The 17,917-nt window shown below is 39.9% G+C and overlaps 1 protein-coding gene across 4 annotated transcripts in view; it reads right to left on the reverse strand.

The window, feature by feature from the left end:
• LOC122229659 (schwannomin-interacting protein 1) overlaps positions 1-17,917 on the reverse strand; it is a 122,190-nt gene that overhangs the window by 12,545 nt on the left and 91,728 nt on the right. For all 4 annotated transcript variants that reach the window (XM_042955005.1, XM_042955007.1, XM_042955009.1 and 1 more), the window contains one exon: positions 15,679-15,797. In XM_042955005.1, the coding sequence (XP_042810939.1) occupies positions 15,679-15,797 (119 nt within the window). The remainder of the gene's footprint in view (positions 1-15,678; positions 15,798-17,917) is intronic.

Below are 17,917 nucleotides of genomic sequence, written 5' to 3' on the forward strand. Positions count from 1 at the left end.
CTCCGTCCCTCACCCTGCAGTGCATCTGGCCTCACTTACAACCAGGCTACCCAGTCTTGCAAAATCCAAGCTGCCAGGGAGCGAATTTGCTTGCTTGCATCTCTCAGGCACAGTCAGAGGTGAAAACAAAACAAGATCATCATCATTTAATTAGCGATATAATTTAAGGTATCCAGTTCAAGGTTGCTTGATGTTTCGAGTGGCATTTACTGGAGCGTTGCATGCAAAAGGCTGCTTGACATCTGCCTTGCCTGTCGATAGGAGATCTGAAAGGTCTGTGTCCTGGTTTTCCTGGAAAACGCTTCTCCTTATGCACCATGAGCCAGGGAAAAACCCACACTGCAGCCCAGTTACTGACAGGGAGCCCTGGGATCTGGAAAGAGGGTGTTCTGGATGGAGAATGCTCAGAATATGAAGACACAAAGACGAAATGTGTCTTCTGGGCATCTCCGTGTGAGTGGAAGTGGCTTTCTTAGCGACAGTGCCTACTGGCCAGCATCAGGAAGGCATACAGGCGACAGGATGTTCAGCACCAACGTCTCCTTGGCTTTTAGGGTGAGGAAGACTATTTCTTGTAAAACATTTGTGCTGACTTCCAACTACCATTGCTGGGGATATTATTAAAATATGCACAACAAAGACAGGATGGCAGAGGTGAAAAGTTTTTAACTACTAAGAGCACGTAGCCAAGTGATAATATAATCTGGTATAAAGAGAATACTTTTTTTCAAAATACAAGGACAAGACCAGTTTATTCCCTGAGAGAAACGATGTGATTGATGATCCTAAAGTCTGCCGTGACTTGAAGTTGTGTGGTAGCCACTGTGAATCTGGCCTTGGTCCTGGGCCCTGGTTTGAGGTGACTGGGTCTGGGCTGTTCTGAGGCTAGTTGTGAATCCCAGAATTACTTGCTGTTTCTGATCTTAAAGTTTCTTTCTTTATTTTGAGACAGAGAGAAAGTGCAAGTCAGGGAGGGGCAGAGAGAGAGGGAGAGAGAGAGAATCCCAACCAGGCTCAGCACTGTCGGTGCAGAGCCGGACATGGGGCTTGAACCCACAAACCATGCGATCATGACCTGAGCTGAAGTCAGACGCTTAAATGATTGAGCCACTTGGGTGCCCCAGTGTTTCTGAAATAGCAATCTCCCAGTACCAGCTTAGATCAGCAGTATCTACACAGAAGTGTTTAAGATTCTTTGGTTTTTACCCCCTACATCATCCCTTAGTTAACTTCACTTGAACTGTTGCAATGAATTGGAGTTTAAAATGATGTTTGCTTATACTCTCTTTTTGGGCTGTGCAACCACCTGTGGGTAACAGGCAAGGTAACAGTTACTCAGAGAAATCAAGTAAGTTCCCCACACCTTGACCACCTGATTTATTAAAATGGTCCCAATTCTTCCCCTCTCTGCACCTGCCGCCTCTGTAATGTGACTTTGCAGCTTCTCCTGTCAAGAGATGAGGTCTATTTCCCCACCCCTGGGCTGGCCTCCTGTTGTGTCTTGCCAGCAGGATGCATAGGAAGTGCCAGTGTTCCAGTTCCAAGTCTCCCCTTCAGGGCACCCTGCCACTGCCGTCAGAACAAGTCCAGGCTGGCCTGCTGGCTAATGAGTGACTTCCTAGCACAGAGTTCAATCAGCAGTTGTCCCCACCTAAGCCCCATATACAATGCAAGAGACAGTGTAGCCAAGGGCAGTCAAAGGTACCTCACCAGGTACATCTGATGACTGCAGGTACATCTGAGCCCAGCTCTGATCAGCAGAACTGCTCAGCCAACTTACAGGCTCCTAAGCGGAAATCAATGTTTATCATTGTATGTCACTGATGTGGTGTTTTTTTTTTTTTTAATTATATATAATCATTGTGGCAACAGATAACTGGTACAAGGTCACAAAGCAAGAGACAACAGGCCAAACCTCTGGTTTTTGAATCCAGGGCCCTTTTCCCCATACTACACTTAACCTCAGGTTTGGATTTATTAGATCTTGTCTGTATGTCTGGCAATTTAAAGGATTTAAAGGACTTCTACCTCCTGCAGTTGCATATAATTCTAAGGCAATTGTTTGGTTTTCCTCACGAAGCAGAGAGAGGAGGAACTTCCCATATGCTTGTGGATTTCAAACACACCTTGCTCATCTTCTATCCACAACCAGAGATGCCGTGAGAGCCACTGGCCCTGCCCTATCATTTGTTGTCAATATCTCCAATTAGTTTGTGACTGGGCCATTAAAATTATGTTATTTCCATTTATTTTAATGGATCTTTGATGCATTATTCAAAGGCTTTATACATAATGAATAATCACTCATATTTTTATAATATATCTTTTTCTATTTCATGAAACTTTTAAAAGGGAAGGAATAGATAATGTGGGTTGTAATTACCCAAAGGTAGCTGTAAACACATTTCATTTTTTCTAAGGATTTGTCATAAAGAAAGGATGTGGGCACAATTGAGGTTTCAGTAAGCTCCAGATGTCCTCAAGGTGTGACGGTGTCTCTACAGAATGTGCTGAGATGGGTTAAAATGAGGTGCTGCTAGTCCTTAATAAAAGACTTTTCCCATCCCCAAACCCTGACCCCTTCCTCTTCTGCTGCCCAATATTTGTTATTGTGAAAACACTATTCTAAAATGCTATTTTTTCTTTTACCTTAGGATTGTGTTCATTTCTTTTGCTAAGTGGTGTGTAATGCATGGGATGATAATTTATTGGACTTTTAAAAAAGATTGATATTTACACAACAGGTGTGAATGGTGCTGGTCCAACATATACCATCACACTCACACAAAAGTACTGTAAATGACTTTTATATTAGAAAGGGGAGATTGAACTGTTCACTCATTCATTCATCTATTTCAGGTGATAACATCTCCGCGAACCCCATGGCACCAATAGGCTAGTGCTTTCGCCAGGACATACAGTTTCTAGTTTTCTATAGTCCCCACTACTCCCTATTGCCTTTTATCTAGGCTACTTCAATCATTTGTTTCCTGCTGACCCCTGAAGGCATTTTATAGTTAAGGGCCCCTATATTAAGTGGATGCATAGTTAGTAGCTGAGCCATGAACAAAAACCTGGTCTTTTAACAGGTACCAAGTGCTTGGATCATTAAATCATAATGTATAAACAGAAATGTGGCATATATAGAGCATCGGAAAAGAACTCAAAAAACACTCAGTAGACACTCCCTATATTAGATATGAGAAAAGAATACTTTTACTACCTGGACATTCATTACTACATAAGGTGTTAACCAAGAAGGGTGACCGAGCAGGAACTACAGAAGAAAGGACGTCTGGGTGAAGCAGGGGTGGGGGAAATAAATGCAGGAGAGATGGGAAAGCCTACCTTCCAGCAGGCATGTGTCCCGAGAAGTAAGCGGTAGTTTCAAACTATGTGCCAAACAGAGGACTGGGGAGAAGAGAGGACATCATGTCTCTTTATGTCCCATCCTGACCCCATATCTTCTAGGACTCAGGCATTTGGCAGCTCCAAAGGTGACTGGAGTGTAAATGGACCGCTCTGGGGTTTTTTCTTTCTCCTAATCCTGTACATAATCTCTTTTTCTGCTCCCTTTTCTAAGGCTAGATCTGGACCTTCCATCTGTACATGTCCACATGATGGCTGGTAAGCATCCAACACCACATGGCCACAGAGTCTTATTAACTGATAGAAAGGAGAACTAGCCGTCCCCAGCTTCTCTTTGGTGAAGCGTCACAGCCCCTGGATCCTAACCCGAGTCTCTCGAGAGCTATAAATACTTGCGTTCCCCAGACAGCCGTTGGTTCTAATTTCACATCAGTGTCCTCCAGTTTCTTCACTAATGACCACTTAGATGTAATTCAATTTGGAGTTATAGGATCTTCATGATGGAAAAATGCATTTCACCAGAAATATTTTCTACCATGAACCGAAGACCAGAATGAGGCTTCTTCTGATACTAGAATAATGATGGAATGAAACAGTCATCTCTCTTAGGTGCCAAATGTGGTCTACTTACATTTTAATCAAAGCCAAATGATTTCTAAGCAATTTACACTCTGAAATAAAAAGAGTTAACATTTTTGGATCATCTACTATGTGCTAAGGCACTTCATATATATTCCCTCTACTCCTCAGATACACATAAAGTAAGCATTATGACCCTCATTTTGTACATGAGAAAACTAAGGCTCAGAGATTAAATTACACAAGGTCACAGAGCTGGTATTTTACTCTGTGAGAGTCTGTTTTGAGAAGCCAGGGCACTTTAAGAAGGATAGAATAAGTCCATGAATGGAAGAAAAAAAAGATGAAAAAAGAAGGCAAAACAAGAACAAAACAAAAAACTGGAAACAATTCCAGTATCTAACAAGAAGAGATTAAGTATACTACAGTAAAATATATGATGGCCATTATGCAGCTAGTAAAAATATAATGATAGAAAAACAGTTATGAACATGGGCAAATGTTCCCGATATACTGTGAAGAAAAATCAGGCTATAAAACAGTACATATACTATGATTTCAATTTTGTAAACAAAAATGTGAAGATATATTATGCATAGAAAAAATGGCAGGAAATATACCTAGATATTTTTTGGTGGAAGGAATTCAGTTGACTTCGAATTGTTCTCTTTTGAGCTCCTTTGAGTTGTCATGTGTGGGCATTCAGCAGGAATTAAAAAGGGAAAAGGAGAGAGAATGGATGAGCTGATTAGCGCTTGTGTGTTGGAGAAAAGGTGAGTAGGATTAAATGTTTGACAGCTGGAAGAGGATGGTTGTGTGTCTGACTCAAATGGAGGCTATGCACAGAGCATGACTCACATATGAGTCAGGCCGGGCTTTTGTTCTTGGCAGGGGGCTGGGGGTGGGAGATCCTCTTGAAGGGCAGCAAGAAACATTTTCTTATAAGTGAACGTTTCTGGAGATGGACTCTTTGATTCAACCGTTCACATCCCTTCCCTGCCCGGTCTGGGCCCCCTTTTTCCCCCCTTGGATCTGCAGTAGATTACAGACTCGGAAGTAATTGATATACATTTAAATGTCTGTCTTTTTAAAGCCAGACTGTTTAATTACTCCTCTCGGCCCGGACTGGGTTTAAACTTGCATCCATCTGACCTGCTGATGAATTTCAGCTGCTTGCTGCTTCCTGAGTTGGGTGATCATGTTCCTGTGTCTGGGGTAAAGACATGGCAGTTGGAGAGTCATGCCTGTGCATGTGTTTGAGGAGTATGACTGGATTTGGAGACACTCTCCACAGCAAATTCTTTTACGCTCTTCAATACTGAATCACTGCTTTCACCACTTTTTATATCATGTTTAAAAACAGTTGGGGCTACTATTTAGGCTTGGTTGTAGAGTAAGCTTTATCTCGAAGACATTCTCTTTCATGATTTCATGTGGGGTCACTCAAATTATATGCAGTCATTAAAAAGAATGCAGTAGATCTGCTGAATTTCATTGATTCCATGAAGCACGGTTGTTCATATTTTGGCGTCTTTAAAGTCAGCTGTCTCACGATCTCAGCCACCCAGGCGGCTCGTGGCATGACTGTTTCACTGAGCTGTAGCCCCCTCAGCCAACAAATCAGTTAAGGACCACTAATGAAGATGTGGGCTCTGGCAGTTCAGATATTCGTGCCTTCTGGTAAGAACAGGAAAGCTCCAGCATCAAAACCTGTAGCAGAAGGGCCAGTGGCTTGAAAGGTGATGCACAGCATCTCCCAAGGGCACAGAGGGTGATGTTGTGGGGAAAAGCAAAGACGGACAACTCTGAGGGAAAGTGGTTAAGTGAACAATTGGATTCTGAAAGTGGACTATCTTAACCAATGTATTTTACACATTTTCTTTTCTTTTTTTGTATGTACAAGACATAAGTGATAAAAGCGGATATCCAAGTAAGTTTAGAAGGCTTCTTTCAATAACTAAAATAATAATTCTAAGTGTTAAGGAGGCATGCATCATCATTCAATTGACAGTGGTTTTTCAAAATATCTTCCATGGGTTTTTAAAAAAAAATTTTTTTTTTAACGTGTATTTATTTTTGAGACAGAGAGAGACAGAGCATGAACGGGGGAGGGTCAGAGAGAGGGAGACACAGAATCTGAAATAGGCTCCAGGCTCTGAGCTGTCAGTACAGAGCCCGATGCGGGGCTCGAACTCACGGACTGTGAGATCATGACCTGAGCCGAAGTCGGCCGCTCAACCGACTGAGCCACCCAGGTGCCCCTTCCATGGGTTTTTAATACACGTAATAATCCGAACGAGAACAATCTGAAGGAGGGGCACCTGGGTGGCTCAGTCAGTTAAGCGTCTGACTCTTGATTTTGGCTCAGGTCATGATCTCAGGTTTGTGAGTTTGAGCCCTGCATCAGGCTCAGCACTGACAGCACGGAGCCTGCTTGGGATTCTCTCTCTCTGCTCCTCCCTCAGGCGTGCGCACCCTCTCTCTTTTCAGAGACATGAAAAAAAATTTAAGGAACATTCTGAAAGGCACAGAAATTTTTTTTTTTAAGACTGGACAACAGGACTGTGTTAAACCTCTAGATGACATAGCTCACTTGTGGTCAGTGGGAGTTTTCTTGTAGCAGCGAATCTTCTGTAAACTCTCAAAGGAGTCTGGTCTTCATGTGAACTGCGTGTGTCCAGACACATGTGTGCAAGCACCGTCCAAAGGGAGCGTAAACCACAGTAATAAAGTAATAAAGTCATGATAACTTGTCAAAGATGATGCGCCAATGAAAAATCATTCCTAGAAGCTCTTTTAATTAAACATTTAGCTGTCCACTGGAGCCATTTTTAAATATAAAATGCAGCCCTGTGGCCTTTTCCTCCCTGCCTCCCACCCTTTCGCAATAGCTCCGACAATTGAATTCTCATTGGTGATAATAAAAAAATTCATAAGGCAGGGTACAGCTGGTTCTGCCTCTAGCAAGATGTCAAATTTCGCTTGCACAAAATTAATTGCACCTAATTAAACTGGGGTCATCGGCATTATTGTAAAGTGAGGCTATTTATTAGACAAAGAAAATTTCACAAATACCAATTTGCTTTTCTTTCGGGTTTGTGAAAGAGAAGAATTGCTTACATAATTAAATTTGTTTTGCCATTTTAATCTTATTACTCCTCAAAAGACCCACTTCACATCTTGCTTCACTTTTAAAATTGGGTGATATTTTAGAAAAGTAGAGGTAATCCTTGAAGGAGGGCATAAAAAAATGATAGGTTTTCTGTATGCAATAGTTTGTAAACTACCGTTTACCGTGACGTGTATCTTGGAATTACTTACATGAAGGGTTTCCTAAGCAAATTATTAGTTCACATGTACGAGATTGAGATGAAGTTTAAAAGATATGCTACATGTTATAAATAGGTTGTGACCATATGCACCTATTCAAGAAAGATGCCAGTGAAAGCAAATTCCACTGTGTTGAAGTAGGACAACCTCACCCATGCTGGGTATATATGACTACACTGCTTATTTCTTCCAGGAAATAGTACAAAAATTATTACTGTTAGAGACAAAGGGATGATTCACTTTCCTGGCAAAATGATGCTTGTTCAACTTGGGATTCCGTGGCAGATTATATATACAGATTCTCAGTTCCTCATATTCAAAGCTCCTGTGAGTCAATTTCTTTCAAGCCTCTCTGGATCACTGTTATCTGTCTAGCTGATACAACCCCCTGGGCTATGGTGCCCCCCTTCCCGGCCCCTATCCCCACACCAGACACAAAAGAAGGTGGTAGGTATCTATTACTGGTCTTGTCTTAGTCGTTCACCAATAAACCTAGAAGATCAGGAAAGAAATGAGTTGCGGATATTGGAATGGTTGAGATGAGTAAACAGTAATCATTATTCAAACCAGCTGCTCAAAAGCTCTCTGGGGAATTTCTGTTTTTCATAATATTTACAATGTTCGGAGAGAAGCGTATAGCCTATTTTGGCTACACCTTCCCATCGTATACTTTATGAAAAAGACTACATTAAGCTGTATTTCTATTTATATGTATGCAAATAAAACCTGTCTTGGGGTAGGGTAAGAGGTAAGAGAGAGGTTTATTTTGTGGTTACTCTGAGAAAAGGAGAATGGAGGCCGCACATGTTTTCTCTACAATGTCAGATCAGGTTGTATGTCTGAAAAATGAAAGGTTTCCTAGAGGTCCATTACTAATGACCACTCTGTCTTCTGTTCTCATAGCAGCCAGGCCAGTTTGCATTCCTTTAATAATGCTGAGCTATATAAACTCAGAATCCAAAATATAATGATGATTCAAGATTAATGTGGTCAATGAAAAATATTTTATAGCAAAGTATAATACTAGTAGTAAGAGAAAAGGAATATTTTTTTCAAGAACATGACTACACTGAATATTTCTTAGAAACCTATTTCAAAAATATAGTAGGTAATTCACTTTCCTCATTTCCCTATAAGCCTTTGTAAAGCTTTTGCTGAAACATTTTCAAATAGGAAAAAATAACAAAGGTCATAAAGTCTCAGTTTGAAAAGGTTGATTATGTGTGGATTTTGAAGAAAGAAAAAAATGGCATTTCCTATATTTGCTACATTTTGGTATAAGTCAAATTTAATAATTTGGGTTATGAAGCAATATAAAAAATTCCTTTGCTGCAGTATTAGGCATGAAATGTCTTTATGGGATTACTGGAAGCCTAGCCTACATTTAACAGCTTGTCACTCTTTTAAAAAGTGCTCTGGGAGACAGCACCAATTAGAAAAATTCAGTGGGGCTGAAATGTAAAAGACAATCGAGAAGGACTTACACTTGCAGGAGCAGCTCAAACATGTCTTCCCAGAAGACCCCTCTGTTACTTCATGATTTTCCACACAACGTGCATGAAGTTAATTCTTACAGGTAAATGCATGTTCTTTAAAATACATAAACAGAATTCTATTATTTTGCCAAAGCTTCCAAAACTGGGGTGGGTCTCGTCTTAAAAGTAGGCTCAGCACTTCAGAATGTATTGCTTTTGGCCAATTAATTTCAAGCCCTTGGCCTCATTTAAAATGGAGCCCTGAGCTCTTTGGAATCACCCAGTCGAAAAGATTTACCTGGTTCTGATTAGCTAATAATTCAACACATGTACTCTGGTGCATTTTGGAGCACTGTATTAGTGGGCTTGAAAGTTCTAACATCCTTCAAGTCCTTTTGTAAGTAAGAGGTGAGGTATTTCTAGCTCAGTGAAAAATTTCAGGGATTGTAATAGGTTAGAAAAACAGGGATGGGGAAGGTAGGTTATACAACTGCAACTGAACATTTCCTGAGGCTTTTCTCTTACATTTTACTGACAAGGAGGGGATGATAGTCTTTGCAGACTTCCAATTTACAGGGAAAAAGTGGTATTTCTTAGAAACATTAAGTCTCATCATTAGCCATCGTCTTAAAGGGTATCCAAAAAGTCATTGTGTTCTCACAGAGTATGATCTCATCCCAGAATGTGGAGATGAAAACATCTGAAAAAAAAAACCCCAGGATATAAATAATATTCCTTATGGCAAGTCAACAAGTGTAGCTTGTTATGAGTGACTGTGAAGTACATATATGTTTAGATAGCTGTGTCTCCCACGGGGGTAGATGACTCAGTGATTTTTCCAAGCTTGCTCTGCCTAAAGAGTTTCAGGTGGGCTTTGGAGGCGTGTAGGGAGTGATGGAGAGAGGCAGTGAAATGGAGGCTTGGTGAGGGGCACTGGAGCTAGGACATGCAGAGTGGCACTGAAGGGAAATGAGGAGGGGAGGCATTTTCTGGGCAGGGATATCCCAGACCCTCTTCTTCGGTTATCCAGAACCAAAGGAAGATGGCTTTGTTTTACACACGGGATTTCTGCACAGGATTTTATTTGAGAAGATACTTCAGCCATTAGAAATAATGAAAACCTGCATGATACTTCTAGTTCAACATGGCATTTTGAACATGGGCATTTGTCAACTTGTTCTTCTGAAATCCTAGTAAGATAATATTAAGAGAAGAAAGAAGGTACAAACCTCCTTGGACAAAGAAAGTGGAAAAGGAGATAATAGTGCACAAGAGAGTTTGAAAAAATGTTGGAAGATAAAATGAGGATGGGTGAGAGGTACTTGAGTTAAAATTTCAATTTGCTGGGTGCTTGCACAGATGGCTGGTAGAGGAAGCCCATGCATTTATTTGCACTGCAGAGTCCAGACACGCTCAGGTCCACCTGAAGGTAGGGGAGTGGGGTAGGATTACACACAAAGAAAAACTGACTGAACAAACTGGAAGGACTATCAGACCCTCTGTTGGCCCCGTCTACCTGTGGCCTGGCAGAATGAGGAAGTTTACTGTCTTGCAAGGTTGAATCAGAGGAACTCTGAAACATGGCACACTCAGACACAGCTAACATGTCATATGGAGCACCCTTCACTGACATCAAGGGAATTAAGTAACATTCTACATGTTGAACCTTCAACCATTCCCCTGCTAGAGTCTTAAAATACTGGCAGCCAGGCTCAAAGCTCCTCAGGACAAGGTTGGAGAGTTCTCTGTGGCAACTTACAGACCATACTTTTATGTAGATGCCCCCTAATGAAATAGCTGCATTTTTATTTGACCATTCTAAGGGGAAGTTCACCATTCTTTAATTCAACAAATATTCAGTAACTATATATTAGGCATTATTTAGGCAAGAGTTATGGTGGTAAACAAAACAGACAAAGACCTGCTCTCTTGGAGCCTATATAGACAAAGAATGTATTAAAATACATACACATATATACATACACACAACATATACATGTACGTATATTACATATATTATATGATATCAGGTAGTGATAAGGATCACAAAGAAAAACAAATCAGAGAAAGAGGATAAGCAAGGTAAGAGGAGAGGAAACTGTCAGGGGAAGGTCTCTCTGAGGAAACAATATATGTCACCAAGCCCAACCAGAGAGCTTGCCCACAGCATTTAGCATTTTACACTGAATTGTTGATGGAGAGAAATCAAAACAAAATATAAACTCAGAAAAAATCATGGACAATGTAGAAATCAGAAGAAAACATCTTAAACAATTTACCTAAAATTAATATCTACAGTAAAATGAGGAAGTATCATTTCAAAAATTTTTGAAAAGTTAAACAAAATGGACAAAATCTCAGAAAAATACAACCCATCAGAACTGACTCAAGAAGAAGTAAGAAGCGTGTACAATCTTAAAATCCTCCAAAAAAGGAAGCAGTTAAAGCAAATACACAAAGTAAATAGCAGGCCCAGATGGTTATACAGGTGACAAACAGCATATTATGCAGACTTTTCTTAGACACTGCAAGAAGGAACAGTAGCCAACTTATTTTTAAGCCAGCACAGTCCTGATACAGAAGTGAGGAAAAAAATACTATAAGAGAAGGACACAGCAGACCCATGTCACTCAAGAATATAAATGTAATAATCCTAAATGAAACATTACACAAAAAATTTAATACTATCTGAAAAAAATCCAACAAATTTTGCTTTATACTAGGTATGCAAGGATTGTTCAATATTTTAAACTATACATGTAATTGATTAATATATTAACAGAGTAAATCATTTAATGACCTCAAGAGATGCAGAAAAAGCATGTGATAAAGTTAGATACCTATTCATGAAAAAAATTCTTTGTAAATTATGAATATAAGGAAACATAATTAACTCATAAAGAGAAACATTAAAGAAAACCTAAAATTTACATCATCCTAAGTGAGGAAACATTAGAAGTGTTCCATTTAATATGAGAAATGAGCTAAAGATTCTAACTACTACCATTTTTTTTAATGATTATTTTTGAGAGAGAGAGAAAGAGAGAGAGACACAGTGCAAGCATGGGAGGGGCAGAGAGAGAGGGAGACAGAATCTGAAACAGGCTCCAGGCTCTGAGCTGTCAGCACAGAGCCTGGTGTGGGGCTTGAACCCACGGACTGTGAGATCATGACCTGAGATAAAGTTGGATGCTTAACTGACTGAGCCAACCAGGTGCCCCTAACTACCACCACTTTTGATTCTCAATATATTAAGGTCCTAACCCATACAATAAAAGAAAAAAAAACAGGAATGAGCAATGGAAAGCAATAAATGATAAACGAAATCCAAAAGAATCTACAGACAACTTTATGATAAGTAACGGGAGGGCAGAAAAGTAATAGAAACAGTATAATGAAGTGGATGGATATAAGATTAGGACACAAAGTAAGCTGCATTTCTGTTCAGCAGCAAAACAATGAGAACTCATTATAAAAGAGAATTTAAAATATCAGAATGTCAAATATCTAGAAATAAATACTACGAAAGATGTATAACATCTCTACATGAAAAATTACAAAACCTTATCAAGAAATATTCAATAAGATCTAAATAAGGGAGAGAAAGGCCATGTTCATGGGTAGGGAGATTTAATATTCTAAAAATGCATTCTCACCTGACTTGATCTATAGATTCAATGCAATTCTAGTCAAAATTCCAAGAGAGTATTTTGTTGAACTTGATTAGAGGATTTAAATTTATATGGAAGAATAAAAAGCAAGAAGAGTTAGCATATTTCTGAAGAAGAAGAGGAAAGAGACTTGCCTGTCCAGATATTAGGACTTATTTTGAGGTTACAATAATTAAGACTTTATGGTATTGGTGCAGGGATAGAAACACTAATGAAACAGAATGTATTCCCATTAATGTATAGTATATACAGAAGTGGTGTGTCGTCTCAGTGAATAAAAGAAAGATTTTTTTAATAAACAGGATGGAAAAAAATGGTCATGTAAATGGAAAGTGATGAAATTAGACATCTCCATAACCATATAAACTCCTGACTGATTACAGACTTTAAAAAAATCAACACTCTCAACTCTTGGAAGGAAATCTAGGTTAATGTCTTTTGAACCTTGGGGTAGATTTTTAATACAAGACACAGAAAACATGGACTATAAAAGTCTGATAAGAACGAACTCTGGTCATTAAAGACACAGTGAGGAAGCAAAAAGACAGGCCACAACCTGGGAAAAGATATTTGTAATACATACAATATATTAAGGATTAGTATCATGACTATAAAATGTTGATAAAATCAGTTTTATTTTTATTTTTTTAATTTTTTTTAACGTTTATTTATTTTTGAGACAGAGAGAGACAGAGCATGAACGGGGGAGGGTCAGAGAGAGAGGGAGACACAGAATCTGAAACAGGCTCCAGGCTCTGAGCTGTCAGCACAGAGCCCGACGTGGGGCTCGAACTCACGGACCACGAGATCATGACCTGAGCCGAAGTCGGATGCTTAACCGACTGAGCCACCCAAGCATCCCATAAAATCAGTTTTAAAAAGCATAATGAATCCAACAGAAATTGGACATAAGACCCAAACAGACATTTCACAGACGGGGAAACCAAGACGGCTAATAAACACAATGAAATACCATTTAATACCAATTCAATTAACAAAAATGTAAAAGAGATTGACAATATTGTGTTAGAAAGACTATGGATCCATAGGATCTCTGAAACATTGCTGGTCACAGTGTAACCACTTTGCAACCACTTTGGAGGACACCTTTGGCATTATCTTCTAGATATGAACATTCATGTGTTTTCCTAATAATTCTGTTCTTTGGTGAATACCAAAGAGAAACTCTTGCACATGGACAGCAGGAGACATGTACAAGAGTGTTTATAAGCAGCACTGTTTATAAGAGCAAACCTTTGAGACAAACTCAATGCCTATAATCAGAAGAGCGGCTGAGTAAACTGTGATATATTCACACAGGGGAATATAATATAGCAGTCAAAACTATGGCCTGGCAAAGGGAAAAATGGGGGCAATTTTCATTTCAAGACAAACACTAAAGTTTCTCAAGTAATCACAGTTTACTACATGGTTCAGTATAAATAATCTATGATCTTCATAATGTAAACAGTGAACTGTTATTTGACCCCAAATTATGAGACATTTATAAAGGGAGGATGGGGGGAATACACAGATTTGTCTGTGGGAGGGCTGTAAAGGACCTGAATCACAATTTTCTATAGCTGGCAGTTGGTAGATGGTTGTTTAAAAGGCTAAGAAAATAAGCATTTTACTTAGAGGTATACAGGTAAATTACCAAAAGAAACAGTCAAAGAGTTAAAAGTTATTGTTTCTGGAGAGTAGGACAAGATAGAGACAGATGGGACAGGTGACAGTTACTTTTATTTTGTGTTGTTATTATACACCTTGTATTTATTGTTAATTTAATTTATTGTTCATTTAACAATAAATTGTTAATTTAATTTTAAACAATTAAACAATTGTTAATTGTTTAATAATTAACAATCATTATTGTTAATTTGTGTGTGTATAACTTTGATTTTTAAAAACAAAAACCTTCCATTTGGGCCAGATAAATATGACTTTGCTGGGCAGAGAGATGGGGTTTCTAGAAGCAAACTCTTTGGTGCTTTGGGGAATATTAGAGAAAAGCTATAAAAGATCTATACATATGGTCAAATCTCCTCATTTTACAAAAATGAAGAAATGGAGCCATGGTAGAATGGAATTTGTTAAAGTCTCAAAATGAGAAACTGACCAGGACTAATCCTCAGGTCTGCAGGTCCCTAAGCCAGGGTTCCTCCTGCCACATCCTTACTAGGAGGGGAAAGAGGTGCTTTCCGGCAAAGGGAAGGCTTACCTTCTGGCTCCGGAATGACACGGGAGAAAAGTGAGGGAACTCTAAGAGATCTGATAGGCACCCAGCTGAGGCTTAGAGGCTGTGACTGTGACTCTCGTCTCCATGTCTGAACCCAGAGCAGTGACTTCTACATGTGTGTATGTGGGAGTGTGTGTGTGCTTTCTGATTTTTGCTGATTCAGATGAGTCCCTAAGGATCAGACTGAAGTACAAGGCTTACTGAAAGCCAAATAGAATAGATTTAAGCAGACATTAAAGTGTCTAATTCTGGACATCAGAGGAAGGAGAGTGGAAATCTGTTGGTTGAATAAATGCATGAACGTTATCATGTGTCTCCCACACCAGGCTTAACATGGCAAATATAGCCAGTATTTATACAGGGAGCGATTCATACGCATATTAAAGTTTGGGAGGCTCTGGTCGACAGCCCTGTTTTCTAGGTACAATTAGAATTTTAATATATCCTAACTGGAATTAAAAGCTATGCAAATGACCAATGGTATCCTGAAATAAATTACAATAAATGAGCAATGATATCCTGAAATAAATTAAGATAAAGGAATAATGCCTGGAGGACAGGTTAAGCACTGCAATAAACATCAAATGATCAAAGTGGGAATTGTATTTCTCAGTTACCAGTGTTCACTGCCATCAAATGTTTCAGAGAGGGGGGTGATGCTGGATGCTTCAGGACTGCTTAATGGAAAATCTGGTGGTCTGCCACACTTCTCTAAGCAACCAGCCAGCTTGAATAAGAGTGTGGCTTGATTCCCCCATCACAGAGAAAAATCAGAATTGTGTCTAGGACAAAAAATGAAATATAGACATATGACCGCAAGTGGCTGGGCGAAAACTAAAAAGCAAAAAACAAACCCAACAGGTGGGGAGGGGTCTGTCTAGAATCCAAATAAAGGTAGTAGTATTATAGGGAAAAAAACACTCGAGGGTTTAAAAGGTATCTTTTATTAAACGTATAGTCGGATGACAAAATCCATTAGGTACATATCAGAAAATCAACTCAAAAGAACACTCACCGAGAGGAAAGGCTTGGCTTCCCACTTTTGCTACAGCTGGTATAAATTCCTGGGCCATCATCAAAGAAGCTTCCAAGTGCCAACTTCTGTCGGATAGATTCTCTCTCATTTTTCTGTGCCTAAAATTTCAGGAAAATAAAAAATGCTGATAAGTGGGCAGACACAGGACAACCATAGCCTAACTGCTAGGTTTCTTAGAACTGCAACCTTAGATGAAACATGAATAGGCCACAGCACAAGAGCGTTTGAATTATGAGGAGCTGAAATTAAACCAATCTTTCCTGGTTTCACCTCTGCAAGCAATTTCAGTTCTTCAGAGCCTTTCAGGATCACGGGTCTAGAAACTCACCACGCTGGTACAATGTGATTCTCACCGGAACAGAACTAGATTATTTGGTGCTGTAATCCTTCTTCTTACCTGCTAGAGGAAAGTCGTGGAGGGCAAGCACTCTGTCCTAAATCAAATCACTTTTATCCCAAATGTGGCCTTTCCCCGGATCGTGTCTTCTCTTCTGTATATCGTCCCTTCGGCCCACTTTCTCTATTGCAAGAATATTAATTCATTCAGCCAATATGCACTGAGCCTTTATGAAATGGCAGGTGCTACGTTACAACACAGAACACAGCCCAGGATGGGTGATCGCAGCCCCTGCCTGCATCCGGCTTATAGTCTTGATGGGGACTACTGCTTCTGTTCGAGAGCTACCCTTATCTCTCCAGGTCCAGAACATGAGCAACCCTAACAAAGGGCCTGGAATAGCTGGAGGATTCTAACCGGGCCCATCTGTTTCGCGTTTTGAAGAGAAGTCAGGTCGGTGTGCATAGGAAAAGGATGTGGGAAACTACACTACTGTGATAATTTAGATATGTTTACAACACTTGGCTTCCCATAAAAGTCCCATAAAAACTCACCATGCTGAACTTTTAAACCCTTTAAACAACAGGGGAGAAGATTAGAAATGATTTCCTTAGTTAAAAATAAAACAACTACAAAAACAAACATAATGAGTTAGAAATCCTGGGGTGACAATGAGAACTTGGTTTTCTGTTCTGGGGCTGGCAGCAGGGCCGTCGGATGTTCTGAGCAGCAGGCTGACGACTCTGGTGAGCCAATGATGTTACCAAATGCAGCTCACATGACTGAGTGTGGCTGTGGAAGGCAAGATGGCCCTTGAACCTCCCAATGAGAGGTTCTGGAGCCACATCTGCTGCCACTGGTACCCAGAAGTTACACGTGAAAGCTCTGAGCTGTCACCTGAGCATCACTTCGTCAGTGATGAAACGCACACCCTGTTGGAAGGGTGGGCTGAAAATTGGCCTCATTTCACCCCCAAGTGAAGGCAGGGTACTATTGGTCAAAGCTGTTCTAAAATGGTGGTTGCTAGCCACATGTGGCCATTCACATTTCGATTAAAAATTAATTAATTAAAAGTTCAACTCCTCAGTCACGCTAGCTGCATTTCAAGAGCTCCACCGTCACAGGTGGCTACTGGGCACCATATTAAACAGAGCAGAATAAAATATTTGATAGCACAGTGCTGGCTAAGATAGTGGTTCTCAATTGCCAGCTTTGACAGGCTGCATCAGAATTTCCTGCAGTCTTTAAAATACACACCCCCAGGCTCCAGCATCAGATATTTACTTTAAATAGGTTTGCGAACTTCTAGTTCAAGGAAAGCTCATCTCTATTCTCCTTTTCTTTCACACTTAAACATTTTTCTTTAAAGTTTATTTATTTTGAGAGAGAAAGAGAGAGACAGAGAGAGAGAGAATCCCAAGCAGGCTCTGCACTGTCAGCGCAGAGTCCGATGCAGGGCTCAAAGGCTCAAACTCATGAACCATGAGATCATGGCCTGAGCCACAATCGGACGTTTGACCAATTGTACTGCCTAGGCATGCATCCCTCTTTCACATTTTTTAATCCATGGAAACCATAGTGCTCTATCAAGTCTCACACTTAGTGATTATATCGGTATCTATTTATGCAGACAGCCCTCCATTCTGGCATGCACCAATGGAACCGTGTCATACTTAAGAGCCATAGTGCGTGTGTGTGCGCGATACAGCCACAAAGTGTAAGAGTGCTTTTATATAGTTACAGAGGTGATGCTGATATCACATTGTCTGCTGGGCTAACATAGAACGGATCCCCGCGAAAGTAACCATAAGGTTGTAAGGGGAAGCAAGAATGCTTTTAATTTGACTAAACGTTTGCAATTGTGCTGCCGGAAATTTTAAT

The sequence above is a fragment of the Panthera leo genome, chromosome C2 (assembly GCF_018350215.1).
Source record: "Panthera leo isolate Ple1 chromosome C2, P.leo_Ple1_pat1.1, whole genome shotgun sequence".
Classification (NCBI taxonomy): domain Eukaryota; kingdom Metazoa; phylum Chordata; class Mammalia; order Carnivora; family Felidae; genus Panthera; species Panthera leo.